The sequence below is a fragment of the Alosa sapidissima genome, chromosome 7 (genome assembly GCF_018492685.1).
Source record: "Alosa sapidissima isolate fAloSap1 chromosome 7, fAloSap1.pri, whole genome shotgun sequence".
NCBI classification, from domain to species: domain Eukaryota; kingdom Metazoa; phylum Chordata; class Actinopteri; order Clupeiformes; family Clupeidae; genus Alosa; species Alosa sapidissima.
In genome coordinates this window covers 2,294,578-2,310,458 of record NC_055963.1, presented here as the reverse complement: position 1 = coordinate 2,310,458, position 15,881 = coordinate 2,294,578, and the positions used below count along the sequence as shown (strand labels likewise).

The 15,881-nt window shown below is 40.8% G+C and overlaps 1 protein-coding gene across 1 annotated transcript; it reads left to right on the top strand.

The window, feature by feature from the left end:
* Positions 1–10,390: 10,390 nt before the first annotated feature.
* Positions 10,391–15,374, top strand: LOC121713240 (tumor necrosis factor receptor superfamily member 14-like). Its single transcript, XM_042097732.1, has 7 exons — positions 10,391–10,567; positions 12,268–12,459; positions 12,543–12,668; positions 12,892–13,047; positions 14,630–14,717; positions 14,811–14,943; positions 15,333–15,374. Exons 2-7 carry the CDS (start codon positions 12,276–12,278, stop codon positions 15,372–15,374), a joined length of 729 nt encoding a protein of 242 aa, XP_041953666.1. The 5' UTR covers positions 10,391–10,567; positions 12,268–12,275.
* The last annotated feature ends 507 nt before the right edge of the window (positions 15,375–15,881 follow it).

Genomic DNA, 15,881 nt, shown 5'->3' with positions numbered 1-15,881 from the left:
ATGGGTTATGTAAATTTGTAGGCTACTTAAAAGCTATTAAATAAGGGTTTTAAAGTGAAAAGTAAGGCATTTGTAGGTGAAACTGAGCGGTTTTGTTGCGTAGTGTAAATGTTGTGTGTGTGTGTGTGTGTGTTTCTATTTGCCCCCCCAATCTGAGCAGCCTAGATCCGGGCCTGGTTTCACTTTGCCTATGAGTTCAAATAATAGGCAAGTGCAGACGCATGTAGACTATACTCTGCTAGTCACAGACAGGTTTTAGTGAAGAAAGGTTTAGTGGAATCCCTGTGTTGCATACATTCCTTCAAATGCGCCACTGACTATCACAATACCGATGCACTGTTTGAAGTTGCGCTGCTTGCTGTTAAAGGGAATGATAGATGTAATTCTCATTGGTTTAAAAGATGTTACGCCCAAAACACACCCATTACTAAAGAAACATAAAAACAACCCTTTTGTGCCCAGCGTTTGATCACAAAATCACGCCATTAAATTAGTGAATGTGGACTGGCAACGCCTTTAATGTTTATAAACTTTGCGCCTCTGACTATCTGTTTCTGATCTGATTCTCTACACCATCATCTCACAAAACTACAGAAGCCTCTGTGCCTATTACCACAGAAGATTATTTAAAACCAGTGGAAAACAGATACCATTAGTCACTCACTCCTAAAAGTCTGAAATAAAAATCTGAAGAATATGGCTAAAAAGATAGAAATGAAAGAAAACTGTATGGAGCACAAAAACAGTTGGAAAAGTTCCTAAAACAATCCTACTAAAGGTTACGCAAGATACCTTAATTTGGTCACATTAGGTGTATACTTGTACATGTATACAGTACTATTTATATGTATTATTGGTAAAATATTTACAGTTATTCATTCTCTTTTGATCAAAATGACTCTATATAGTATAGAGTTTGTACTAAATGACTCTATATAGTATAGAGTTTGTACTAAATGACTCTCTATAGTATAGAGTTTGTACTAAATGACTCTATATAGTATAGAGTTTGTACTAAATGACTCTCTATAGTATAGAGTTTGTACTAAATGACTATATAGAGTTTGTACTAAATGACTCTATATAGTATAGAGTTTGTACTAAAACTATGAGTACGAGTACAAATGTTTAGATCAGAATCAGAGTTTATTAGATTATAACCGTTCACTACCCCCTGATGGGGATGTGGGGTGTTCATCCAGGGGATAAAGTGTTAATCCTTAACCAGTCATATTTTGTCCTTGGGCCTGATGTAGCTGACCAACAGTCTTTGCTGATGGTAGACAACAGCGGTCAGTTTGCCGTCATGTCAGCTAAATGCTCAGCGGAGCAGGAGAGGTGCTAAGACACACACTAATTAAAAGGAGCACAGGAGGGTAGACATTAGAGAAATTGTACATTGTAGAACATCTGTACAGTATCAAAGGTATATAAAGATAAATATGTATACAAATTAAAATAACCAAGATTTAGCACAAATGCCGTCAGCTGCTGTGTAGTTTGTGTAGTTTGTTTTCTAGGGAGATGTGCAAGTCGTGTGATGGGCGGGGGGGGGATTCTTCTCAACATTCTGAACTTCCACAGAGGGCCACCAGAGTTTCTCCTGCAGTCCTGGCTGTCTGTTGCAGTCTGTTCTCATTTTTGTTTTTGGCTGGTAAAAAGACAGTACACTCAGCCGTAGTCACAGACAGTAGTATAGTCAGAGACATACTAAAACAACAGCTCTTGCGACAGAGTGAACTTACTCAGAAGCAGACACATCTGTTTTGGTTATTTGAGGAGGGCGTTTATGTTGAGTTGGCAAGGAAGTTTTGGGAGTACAAGTTTGAAGTGCTTTTAGGAACAGTGTTTTTAGTGATGAAGGAATGCAGTGGTCAGTTTGCCCTCAGCTATATTTAGAGGAACTGTAAACTTTCTTAGATGCAGGAAGTACATCCTCTGTTTTTGAAGATGGGGTTGATGTGGAGTTGATGGCTCCCACTTGAGGTTTTAGGGAGAAACCTTAAGGTTTTAAGGTCTATTATACTCAACTTTATTCAACTATGTTCCAACATTGAACATGGTTGAATAAAGATGAGTATAATAGTTGACATTAATAGTGAAGGTGCAGTGCCAAGAGGCTCCCAAATCCTTTGCTGTCAATATTGATGTTCTCAGCTTCATGTTATTTTGAGTACATTAGATAGGAACCATTGTGACCTTCCCAGATGAGGCTGATAACCGTTGTGTTGACACGTTAAACTTCAGCCATGAAACCATCTGCTCCCCTAGCCGTGCAGTTGTTGGTGCACAGTGAGAAGAGTAGAGGGGCAGGAGGACACATGCCTGGCTGTTCTAAGTGGAACATAGAGCGTCCAGTGGTTATCCATAAGAAAGTCATAAAATCTTCCCTTAGTAAACAACCTGCCACATTCATTATTATTATGTGTGGTAATTGAGCACACTAACAACACAACTCTTTTCCTGGTTTCTGCAGTGGGTCTTTGCAGGCTGATTGCCAAGAGAGGAATTTATTGACTTTATCTTCATTATGGTTCTTTTTCAGGAACACTGCACACAATCTACACACACATCCCTCAGAAGAGGGCATGTTACCATCCTCCACCTATACTAATTCCCAGCCCGTCTTCCATAACCTTCCAGAATCCCCAGCTCCCCAAACCCACATACCGAGAGAGATTAAACTGTCTCATGGACAATTGTCCCGATTCCTTCCATCAACACACCATATGTACCTGCATGGAAATCTTCATGAGTTCTCCACATGGAGTTTATTATTTTGCGCTGTTGGAGTTTTACTGTTTACTTTACCAGGATCAAAGAGCAGAGAGTGCAGAGTGCAGTTTCTTTCCCAGGGGAAATTCAAAGGTCTCAGTAGCATACAGACATCACACACAACATGCACTTACAGCAGAAATGGTAAATAAGTATAAGTATAAACATTTAACCAAACTCCACTGTACAATAGGGACAGTAGAAGATAAGAACAACTAACAAAACTAAATACTAAATATAATATATAAATAAAATAAATAAAATAAAATATTAATACAATTCTGATCAACACTATCTGGCTTTAATGGCAAACACTGCAATATAATTATATGGCACTGACCTGAATAATGCTGGCTAGCGGGGGTTCTAGGTTGACAATACCCCTGTCGCTATTTAAGAACATATTAGGAAGAAAACAAAGATTTCTTGGAGTGTGACCTTCTTTGATTTTGGAGTATTGCAACTGGTAAGTGTACCTATTGTACAAGAGGGAGAGTGCAGTGTTTGGCATTTAAATACATTGAGTGGAGAAAAATAATGACAAATGCGCTAGAAGACTGTAAGGCAGTTTGAATGGTGAATTGTTCTCCATTGCCTTAAATGTGCAATGCACTAAAGGTGTGTAATGATGTATTATCACATTATGTAGGTTGGAGGTGAGGGATGAAGAGAGGTAGAAAGAGAGAGAGGGAGGAGGAAAATAGAGTGATGGAAGAGAACTTGAATTTCCCCTTGATTCTTGAATTTCCCCTTGAGGATCAATAAAGTATCTATCTATCTATCTATCTATCTAGCCAGCCAGCCAGCCAGCCAGCCAGCCAGCCTGGACACTGCTCACTCTCACCAAAACATCTATGTTTAGATACGGTTCATCAACCACAGCTCTGTTTTAAACACCAGCGCCATCCAGGCTTATTATGAAGCTTTGGGATTTGAACATCCGCTCCTCCCTGTGCAGCTGGATCCTATTGACTTCCTGACTGGCAGACCACAGGAAGTATGGATGGGCAATAGATAAAAACACAGATATTGAAATGTTTGGTAGACAGGGAAAACACATGAATCCAGACATGAATGATAAAACAGCATTGAAACCGTAAATAATATTTAATGTTTGTGTGCATTTACAATTTATTACAATAGAATAATTGAGCGATGTGATGCTGAGGGGCAGCCCTTTGGTTTCCCTTTTTTCCCGTTAGACCCAGCTCTTCAGAGGACAGCTCCTCTCATAGCACTACTTACAACTAGTCTTGCTGATCCTAGCACTTACCACCTGACTAGAACTGACACTTGACTGTAAAAACAGCACTCACTGATGCACTTATTCCTATACTCTACCTTTTTTAAATTGTCCTGAATTGTTGAGCGAATTGCTTTAAAAAGCTTAATCTGTTTATCACGTTGTTAGTTGCTTTGGCTAAAAATGCGTCAGCCAAATGTAATGTAATGTAATGTAATGTAATGTAAATAGCAGTAGTGTCTTTTAGTGGAGGGTGGCTTGCCCTCCTCCTCACTACACGTTCCTGTCCTGTTCACACTCACTAACACAATCAATTTCATAAACTTACTTCCTGATTCCTCTCAGCAACGTGTCATGCCATTCCTGTTCATCAGAAGTGGCCTATCACTGTCTGCATCTGATGAATGGACAAGGACATCCCCTGTCCTACCCTGAGGCCTGGCACATTTCATCACTCTGACACTGATATGTGTAACGGTTAGAATGTCCATGTGTCTATAGACCCTTTCAAGAGAGTTCCATTATCAGCATCATAGTTGGCCCCACAAGGCTTCCGTGATGTCAATGGTGTCAAAGTCTTGTGCATAATACTGTATTATGTGTTTCCTTGTTCTCCTGTAATAAAGCATTTTATAGCCACAAAGGGCAGTGTCACTCAATGACATAAAAAGGTTACTGCAATTTCTTTTTCTTTTTTACAATTGTTAGATGATTTATTGGTTGATAAACCTTTGACCTCAAGTGACTTTGAAACCAAAAGTACAGGCCTTTCCTGTAATACGTGATTTGTTGACAGATTCCATGGCTAAAGAACCCACTTTCACTTTTACTGCCACTGATAACAGGCTATTCAACCTTGACAACTTGCGGAAAACGCTGTTCATGTATAGGGAACACTTTCCAGAACTGATATTATATCACTTTCTAAATATTTTATCGTGTATAACTTATGAATTTGCTTTTAACCCTGATATACAATACACAGATTGTAAAACAACTTACTCCAGTGCACGTGATAAATCCCCTGCAGTCCCATGACAAACCTGCAGGGGGCCCCTGATGCTCGGTGTCATCATAGTGGTCAAACAAGCTGGTCAACCAGCAAACCACCTTAAGCTGGTCAGGCTGTTTTTTTCATCAGGGCGGTTAGTGCAAAACACACACTTCATCCAGAGCTGTATAGAGAGAGTTTAGCCAGTTCTATTGGCTCTGACCACTCTAAGCACATCGAGAATGCATTTCTCTGTTCATCTTTATAGTTTTCTTTTATGCACCCAACGTCTGTGTTTTATTAATGAAGTTGAGCATACCTGCTTCTTCTAGTGTCATGATGGCACTTTTTCTTGTCTAAGTTGTTTTTCACCCACACTTCTGAGAATTACAGTTTTTGCCAATTGCTTACACACTAAAAACAAATGTTTAGACCAAAGCCTCAATACCTAAACTTCTTGTAGCATGAACACTGTGTAACCATAGCTTAAACACATTATCTGCTTTGCACATCACTTATTGTGAAACACTACACACGATTTCTTACATTTGACACTTTGTTCAAAAGTAAAATCTCCTGTTATCATTGTGAAAACACTTCTACTCAAAATGCAAGCACATTTGGTAATTGGTAAAACTCACACACATACCTGAACACTTACAGAGGAAACTGAACACCAATCAGTCTGAGGCTTAGCACCATAAATAGACTTCAGGTAAATTATTGTGTACCTGTTCAAGTGTGTACTTTTACATTGAGTACCCGTGTACAGTTCTGTATTTGAGTACCTGTTCAAGTGTGGGCCAATGAAAAGTATATGACCACCAACCTCATACCTGCATGCATCTTTTGCAAGCAATGGAAGGGGCATGCAGACATTGAGGTGGGGTTAGTTCAAATTGGTGGATATGGCACACCAGGGTCAGTTCAAGGGTGGATATGACACACCAGGGTCAGTTCAAGGGTGCATATGTCACACAAGGGTCAGTTCAAGGGTGCATATGGCACACCAGGTGTTATTTTCCCCGTTGCCCAGCCCAAGAGATCACCTGCGATGTTGACGAGGACTTGTGGCCAGATCTGAACAGAAGGCAGGATCCATAAAGCCCCCACCCACCCCGCCACACACACACACACACACACACACACTATATATATATATATATATATATATATATATATATATATATATATATATATATATATATATACTGTATGTGTACATTTAGTGATTGTACACTACGCATGCACACACACACACACACACTCATGAACACACACAAACACACACATAAAGATACATGCACACACATAAATCAAGTAAGTGGATGTGTGTGTGCCCTCGGATGCATTGCACTGCAGTGCTTTTGGTATTTGATTGGCTGCCACCAGACAGTAGGTACAGGAGGAGGGAGAGCAGTGTGGGCTGCAGCCCTCAGACTGCCGCTATTTTGGTCTGTCTGAATGATTCACACCTGTGAATCAGCCCCATGTTTTTCACCTCAACGTCATGTTTTCCACCTGCATACCAAAACTGCTCTTGCACAGTGTGTGTGTGTGTGTATGTGTGTGTGTGTGTGTGTGCAGGCTTGTCATTAGGGGGAGGTCAAAGGGTACAGATGACCCCCCCCCCCTTCTGGTAGAGTCACAGAAACTAACTTAACATGTGAATAGACACTCTTGATCTTCTCTTGATGTCTCGGCTGACAGCTCGGTTGATGGTAAGTACCGTATGCACTTTCAGTAATAACAAGGGAGGGCAGCACTGGTGTTGTAAATAACTCTTTCACCATTAGGTGGTGCTAATACACCACATCCATATGGACAGAGAGATTAACCAACTGTAGCCACATTTTGTAATCTGTAGAAATGTCACTTCCTCCCTGAAGCATCTCCCACATGTTGCTGTCTCCCACATGTTGTTTTTGTCCCTTTTTACTCATGATGAGTAACATCTGAATACTGAATACTTTGGATTACATCAGCACGTCTTAGATTTTATTAGCTGTGGATGAAACAGACCCACAGCCAATGGCAATGTGTTCTTCCATTCTTGTTCTTGGCAGATTGAATCTAGACAGCCTTGTCTTGTCTTACATGTCTACACTGCTACACTAATACAGTGACATGACTGATGAATACACAGCAGTTTATATTGCAGTCAGGCAGTTCAGTGTTGATCATGGTGCCATGGGAAGCTGCATATCAAGTGAATCCTCACTATCAAGACAAAAGCTACAGTGAAAACAAAAGTGGAGCAGTTGACAACTGAGACTCTTTTCACAGCTTGAAATACAACCAGAGATGGGAGATGATCTCTTACATGTCTTGTCTTGGCTTTTGCTATTTAAACTCTGGCTCACAAATCATCAGGCCCATGCTAGCTTGTGATCCTGGGGCCTGTTTCCTGATAATGTTCACTCTTAGCGAGCTACAAAGACTCCAAAGGTAAACCTTATACCAACGTTGTTTACCTTTATAGTCGTGGTTCCCGAACTGTTCCTTAAGAGTCTTCTTACAAAAAGCTCCTTACGTCCGACGTACAAGGCACTGTCCACCCTGAAGGTGCTGAATTGGTTGACGTTGATTGCTCAGAAATCGATTTATGAAAGACGTGCGTTCTTTGCACAAAAAAACATTACTCAAATATCGCCTCCAGTAGGCCTAACATTCATGCTTCTTGAACATGGATGAACTTATAAATAGCATACGATGATTAAAAGTAGAAATGAAATGATCTACCCTTAATTAACAAAGTTTTTACAAGGTCTGTAGGGGGAAGCTATCCGTAATCTGTCGGCATGACCAGCTTTAACCCCCTAACACCTTTACCTGTTACGCCAACCTTCACCACTCCATGTCAAGAACTTATTTGAATAATAGCATTTCATTGTTTTTTTTTAAATCACAGCTGATTGACCAGCAGCCTCATTTAATTCAGTATTTTGTGCCATTGGTTAACATTAAACATAAAAGCAATCCACCATTAAACATTGAAGAAGATGATGGAAACATTGTTAAGGTGCAGCTAAGAGAGTCTCCAGACCGCTCTTACCAACGAACGACGTACGAAAGACATTCGTAGCAAAGTACCTTTCGGGAAATGTGTGAAAATGTTAAGGTAAAGATAAGATAGAGGTTACGAACTACGTAGCGTTAAGAAGGCTTCGGGAAACCAGCTCCTGACATTTGGGCCTTTTTGGGTCATCTCATTTGACTTTACAGCTGCCTAGCTCATAGACCAAGAGCATCACATTACAAAACACACCTTCAAAGTAGTTGTACTTCATTCCTGAAATAGCCATAGAGAACAATGTCCACACCACACCATTATGATTGAGACACAAACAATAGCCTATAACTGGCCCCTTTCAAAGCAATTGCATGAATAATAGAAACAGTGACAGCCTATCAGAATCCATGAAACCATCAGCAGAACATCTGTGCTTGTACTTAGTGTTCTGCAGGGTCTTATCATTGACCGGTAACAGTTACTATGTGGTTGGCAGAGTGGACAGGTGCTCTTATCGCCACAGCAACAGTTAGCATTACAGTTATTGTTGGCATGGTGACTGGGCCTTTGCAACCTTGCAGACATTTCACATTGTGTGAATTTGGTGGTAATGTGTAGAAATGTCACCTCCTCCCTGAAGCATCTCCCACATGGTGCTTTCACAACACTTCACCAGGGTTAAGGTCATGTGACTTATCTGGCCAATCCACTCCAGTGTTTGCATGTTTTTGCCCCTTTAGAAATCTTCCTTTCACTGGTCAGCTACAGATATTACTTTTTTGCAGTCAAGACAACCAGCACAACAGAATTGGGAGAGACTGTGAATAGTGTACAAGTGCAGAATAGTTTGTAGTTCTGTTGTCTTGTGGGTGGTCTTGCTGGCCACATGAAGGACAAGAGGCAAAATCACTGTTCAGAGAACCAGAGAGTGCCTTGTGTTCAGGGATGGATGAAATATAATGTATTCTGCATTGAACAGAGCCGTCAGTACACTTGAACAAAAGTCTGCAGACAGCTACTCTGGGTGGGGATAAGATGTGGTACTGCTGTTTAATCCTGTAGGAGGAGGATGTCCTCCAGAATGTACAAATATATTTATTTCACCAGGAGTTGACACCCCACAGACAGATCACAGGGATTTGTGAAGGGATCCTATTACATAAAGAATTGGTGCAATGGCTATAGATAAAACTATGTTTATAGCACTGAACACTCCTGTGCATTTTGACTCTGTGAAGTCAGGAGTTGTTTATCAGAGTGAGACTTGTGATGACCAGACTAGAGCAAAAGTGACTTGGCAAGCAATGTGAGGAAGGAAGGAAATTAGACAAATGTGGCACAAGAGAACAGCTGGATGTCAGACAGCTTGAAAAGGGCTTACAGTAGGTGACGAGACTCCCCTAGTCCCAGCAGAGAGAAGTTTAGTATTGCTCTGTACACTGCCTGTCACACAGGCTTATGGGCCTTTGGGTGTAATCTTGTTCGTCTATGAGTTGTGCTGTTGAACATTACATGTTAGAAGCACTTCTGAGTAGGACGATGACAGTACTGCCACAGAAAAGTAGCCTGTCCAGGAGTGAGGGGAATGTGTGAGGCTTTCTTCTCCCAGACATCAACATGAGAAGCGAGTAGGCTGATATTCTCAGTAAAAGGCAACAAAGCTATGCTCAGTTCTGGGCTTGTGTGACCCAAGATCACATATGAATCCTCTGAACGCTATCTCCATCAAAAAATAATAAATAATTATTATATAAAGAAAATAATTTATTAGACACAGGGACAGACTTTTAAACAGACACAAAAGACAGGCAAATAAGGCTGGGTCACCAGATAGACAGGCACAGGCAGACAGTCACCCCGGAAAAGTGATCCGCACACCGGAGAGCTCCCATTAAAGTTTTACGGCCCTTCCTCAGACTTACAACAGGCAGTCACTCCTGGAATTGATAGAAAGGAGTCACAAAACCACAAGTGCATCTCTCTCTCTCTCTCTCTCTCTCTCTCTCTCACTCTCACTCTCTCTCTCTCACTCACACACACACACTGGAGAGGTGATACTAAAATGGGCACACAGTGAATAACTACACCACACGGTTGTCAGGATTCTGCTTGGACAAGTGACTTTGTGCCCCCCTGGTGGCCATTCTGTGTATTGTTCTGTGTCATGTGCTCTGTGTTTACCTGTCTGGTCATGTGTCTTTGTCGCCACCCATTCCCCTATATGGTCTGCACTTCCTGTCTTGTCAGTTTCCAGTCCAGGGGCGGAGGACATAAGGTGGGGCACAGGTGAAGTGGCACGGCTATAATAAGTAAGGGATAATGTATAGAACGTCGGTCATTATTGGGAAAATAAGTCCCGACAGGGCGAACCGGACACGCCCAGCTCAGTATACTCAAACAAAAGGCTGCAGAACATTCCCTACTCTGGGTGTGGATACAACAACACTCAGTACTGCTGTTTAAGCAAATTGGATTTAAACAAATTTTTAAAGTGTCGTATTGCTCGGATGATCCTCGGATTGCTCGGATGTTTCTCAGTCGTTTGGTAAGCATGACATTTTCTATATGAAACAAAGAGCCTAGACTACACCACAGCTTTCTGTCGTCATGACCATATGCTACCCTCTGATGGATAAAAGCTTTAGTTGTAATTTTTTCATGAAAATGTAAATAATGAAAATACCTAAAGCAAAGGGTTTGTTAAATTCCTCTGTAGGCCTGTATGTACAGTACATTCCTGCTTTGTTATTTTCACTTTTGAAATTAGACCATAGGATTAAAGGTGATGTAGGACATTTATTGTAATAAATCATAAAATTACCATAATATGCCATCAGAGAGAGAAATGCAAGGAGTCTCAACTGTCTGAGTTTCACAAATATGTGAACTCCATCAATCCAAATATAAGAATGACTCTGGAATACAGTAGAACATAGATCTCCTTTCTTGACTTATTGATCAGTAAAGAGGACAACGGAGTCTTGCACTCCTCCATTTTCAGAAGAACTACAGATCGTAATACATTACATTACATTACATTACATTACATTTGGCTGACGCTTTTTTTAACCAAAGCGACTAACAACATGGTAAACAGTAAGTTTTAGAACAATTCTCACAATTTTAGGACAGTTTAAAAAAACACATTAGAGTACAGTAAGAATAAGTGCGTCGGTGAGTGCTGTATTTTAACAGTTACTTGTCAGTTTAAAACGGCTGGTGAGTGCTAGGATCAGTAAGACTTGAGCGTACCGGTGGTAGAGCTAGACGTCGTTCGTCAGAGGAGCGCAGCGGTCTGGAGGTAGTGTAAGTCTGTATGAGGGCATTCAAGTAGGTGGGAGCAGAACCGGAGACTACTTTGTAGGCAAGCGTTAGAGACTTGAATTTGATGCGGGCCGCCATAGGTAGCCAGTGTAGCTGGATGAGCAGCGGGGTAACGTGCCCTTTTGGGTTGGTTGTAGACCAGGCGCGCCGCCGCGTTCTGGATCATCTGAAGTGGTTTCACTGCGCAGGCTGGGAGACCTGTCAGGAGGGCATTGCAGTAGTCGAGTCGTGAGATGACTATTGCCTGAACCAGAAGTTGGGTAGCATCTTGAGTCAAGTAAGTCCTGATTTTCCGTATGTTGTAGAGTGCGAAACGGCATGACCGGGCGACTGAGGCAACATGATCTGAGAAGTTTAGTTGGTTGTCGAGAACAACTCCTAGATTTCTTGCAGTCCTGGTCGGTGAAACAGACAGGGAGTCAAATTTGATGTTGATGTCGTGGTGTATGGTAGGTTTAGCTGGGATGACCAGCTAAACACACTTCTCAGAGCTGACAGCTTTCATCCACCACAACTAATAACAGTATTCCTTATGAACAGTTTCTCCGTCTTAAGAGGATATGTGATCGTGATGATGATTTTTAGTCCAAGTCTTCAGAACTGTCTGACCGATTTAGGGAAAGGGGATACAAGTCACAGGTGATCAAACAGGCCCAACATAGGGCTAATCAATGCAAAAGGGAAGATCTATTTACAAAATGACAAAGACCACAGAAGAGTCGCCAGGTCTATTTCATCACTAAGTTTCAAATCAGCTGTGAAAATTAAGAACATAATCAAGAGAAATTGGGGCATAACAAAGTGACCCCATGTGTTTTTAAACCAGTTTTGCTTTATTAAAAGATTTTTGATATTTATCCAATACAGAGTGCCTTTGTTTTTTTTTAATTTTTTGACAAAGTATTTGTATTGTTTTGACAGATGCATCTATGAAACTGTGGGATATGAGTGTGTTGCCATATGAAAAGTCGACTGGACCCCAAACAGAGGAGAACATGATGAAGCTGGTGATTATTGCTGTGATCCTCCTCCTGTCTGTGTCTGGGGTCTCTGCTGCCTGTGGTGGAGCTGAGTACCTTATAGGACAGGACTGCTGCCCCATGTGTAGACCTGGTAAGGAGAACTCTGTCACACCATAGATGAATAGCATAACCCCATGTTGATGTACGTACATAATAATTATGTACTGTTTAAAGGTTATTATGTGCGGAAACACTGCACAGATTTCACCAGCACAACATGTGTTTCGTGTCCATCATCGTCCTACACTGATGAACCCAATGGACTTGTGTGGTGCAGATCCTGCACAGTTTGTGAATCCAGTAAGTAAATACATCAGCAGTTTTGTTCTGTTTTGTTTTAATGTTGAATTTTGTGCATATCGTGCACATGAACTAATGTTGAGACTATGAAGTTTGTCAATTGGTGACATCACTACTGTTTCACCACGTACCTGTCATGCCACATCTGGGTGTTTGCATTGCTGGCTGCAATTTAAAAGATTCTTTTATGACTGTATAATCAGTGTATTATGTTCTAATGTAGGTAAAGGTCTAAGAGTGAAGAGGGCGTGCAGCTCCACCTCAAACACACTCTGTGATCCTCTGGAAGGTCACTACTGCACTGACCCAATCAAAGATGGCTGCAGAGGAGCTGTTGAACACACAACGTGCTCACCAGGACAATACATCAAACAGCCAGGTTAGGAAATACTCAGTAATTACCATATAGCGATAGGATGACATTTTTTGTCAATTGAATAGGGGAAAACACACACAGTGAGACACTGACGTAGCATTAAGCAATAAGCCCCGAGAGGCTGTAGGTTACACTGATTCTACAATTCTACAACAGCTAAGGGGCGTTGTTAGGCACGACGCGCTAGCGGTTATGGTAGCGCAGTAATATAGAACGAAATGTGGTCAAGGTGTATGTTTATGCTGCATTTTACAACGGCATCGAACGCGATTCAGCCAATCACAATCAAGGACCGGAACTATCCGTTTTAGAAAGGCATATTAAATATCAACCTTGGTTTACAGTTTTTTCTGATTGCTTAAGCACATTTTTTGTAACTATGGCTATTTTTGCAAAACTCTACACACAAATAGGAAACCTTTCACCAAATCAGCAAAACATTGTAGTTCTCTTGCAAAAGCGAACACACCTTGCTTAACTCTTCACACCTTCGAAAATATGGTGTTTTCTTATCAAACAGTAAACAAAGCCATCACAATAATAAGCACACAATGTGCCAACTACACACTGATGGTATGAATAAAAAACACGTCTGGCTTTTGCTTTCTCTGTGCACAAGGTAGACTATGTCAGTTTGAGGTCATACTTTTGTCATAGTTCTGTAAACATACAGGGATCCAAACTTCAAGTATTGGTGTTTATTTACACACATCAAAACAAACACAAGTGTGTTTTTCCAAGTCAAAATACAAAATGGCACTGAGAAAAAAAAAATCATTCTACATCGTGTCGTCTCTCTCAAAATTTTGTCTACATCACATGCAATGTCCTCTAGTACAAGGCACCGGGAAAAATATATTCTGGAATGCCATGATGCCTGGTCAATATCCCCACATGTAGAGTGATTTTTTTTGCCTGTAAAATGGCTATTTCTTACTCTTCTTCCCCTTCCTCTTCCCCCTCTTGCTCCTTTTTGTCCTCTTCCTCTAACTTCATTTCCTTGTCCATGTCATCCTCTCCCTCTCACTTCTTCACCTCCGCATCCTCTTCCTCCTCTTCTCCCTCCTACTTCTTCACCTCCACGTCCTATTCTTCAGCCTCCTCTAATTCTTACTCTTCTCACTCTTCCTGCTCCCTCCATTGTACCCATTGTACATGACCTGTGGCTTATTTATAGTGCTTAGGCTGATTACAAAGTGAACTAATTATCTAAAACAGTTTTCACATGAGAAAGTGTGCCAGAGAGTTGGCAAAATAGTGTAAATAATAGCCATACATGTGTATAGATTTGCTAGGAGTGTGTCAATCATTTGGAAATTGAGTGTAAAGCAGTGAGTTGTGTTTACAGTTCCGCAAAAAGTGTGCTGTGCAGTGAATTGTACCTACAGTTGTGCAAAGTGTGTGTTACAAAATTGCAAACTGAGTGAGCAAAATTGCAAACTGAGCAAAACAGTGTTTCTGCTTTTAGTTTTGCGAACTTAGTGAGTGGTTTTGCTAAGTATTAATAGCTTTAGAAATTGTGCTATAAGAATCACGGTTATGTTTAAGCATTCAGAAAAAAATGTAATTCTGTCTTTTCATGCAGGCACATCGTCTTCAGATAGTGTGTGTAGTGACTGTGTAGGTGACTCATACTCAGATGGATCATTCACATCCTGCAGACCACACACACAGTGAGTTCATACAGTGTAGATGTGTCCAGGTTCAGATTAAATACTCAGCTGTTAGTCATGTATCTAAACTGTAATTATTTATGTGACCTGTAGGTGTGAGTTGCTGGGACTTGATGTCATAAGATATGGATCAGCATCATATGACACTGATTGTGCTGAAAGAAAAAACACTGTTGCCATCGTAGTCAGTGTAGTTGCTGTTATAGTCCTTATATGTGGGGTTATGGTTGGCCTCTTTATATTACATGTATGGAAGAAGAAAACAAACAAACCAACAACCCAACGAGGTAAGAATGGTCATGTTTCTTATCAAATAATTTCTTTTAGCATTTAGTCTGACTATTATCATAGTTGCCATTTTCAAGAATACTGATAAAAACAATTGTTCAGACATTTTGTTTTATACACACACAGCATTTTTTCAGTAGTCTGTTTTAATTCTTCAATTTTGTTTGCATTTATTTATTTTGCAGACATATTATGTTTAAAGAAATACGTTATTGAGCAAAAGTCAGATCACATTGTAACAACAGCGGTAATTATTCATTAAAACTTATTCCCATTTCTACCCATATTTGTATTGCTTTTCTCATAATAATGTTTGTTTCTTACTAGGAGCAAGGTGAAAGCTGTAGTGTGATGGCAGCAGTTACGTGATCAGAATGATCTGAATGGTCCAAGTGGCCATGCTAGTTAAAGTGATGGTGAGTAGCCTACTGTTGTGCAACTCAGTCTGACTGATAAGGATGAATAATATGCTGCAGGTAACATCCTGTGGAACAGCAGGGATCTCTTAGCCTGACGAGCCAGACTCACATTAAAATGTAGGGTCTGGGCACTCACCATTCGCAGTGCTCAGTCCGAGGGGCGGGATAATCGGTTGTCTTTCAAATTCCCTCTGCACGCAATAGGACAGCACTATGAGTCCCATGCGTTTCCCACCAGCGGAGCTAGTTGGCTAGTTCAAACGTTTGCCAACTTAATAAAAGCTTAACTCGTCTCACACTGTTAGCCAACAGCAACATCCATCTTCTTTGTTTTCAAGTAGCAGGGAATTTAAGCCAAACTGTTGCAACTCTCCCATCAATCATTATGTTAAGCCCACCGAACAAGTCTGTACACGATTTGATTGGCCTGATAGAAGTTTAATTTTTCGAGCTCACA

What these genes read in the sequence shown, in the direction of transcription:
- LOC121713240 (XM_042097732.1), top strand. Translation starts at nt 12,276, where the DNA reads ATGAAACTGTGGGATATGAGTGTGTTGCCATATGAAAAGTCGACTGGA. An exon ending in CTGCCCCATGTGTAGACCTG is followed by an intron (nt 12,460 to 12,542) that starts GTAAGGAGAACT and finishes TACTGTTTAAAG; the next exon opens with GTTATTATGTGCGGAAACAC. An exon ending in TCCTGCAGACCACACACACA is followed by an intron (nt 14,718 to 14,810) that starts GTGAGTTCATAC and finishes TGTGACCTGTAG; the next exon opens with GTGTGAGTTGCTGGGACTTG.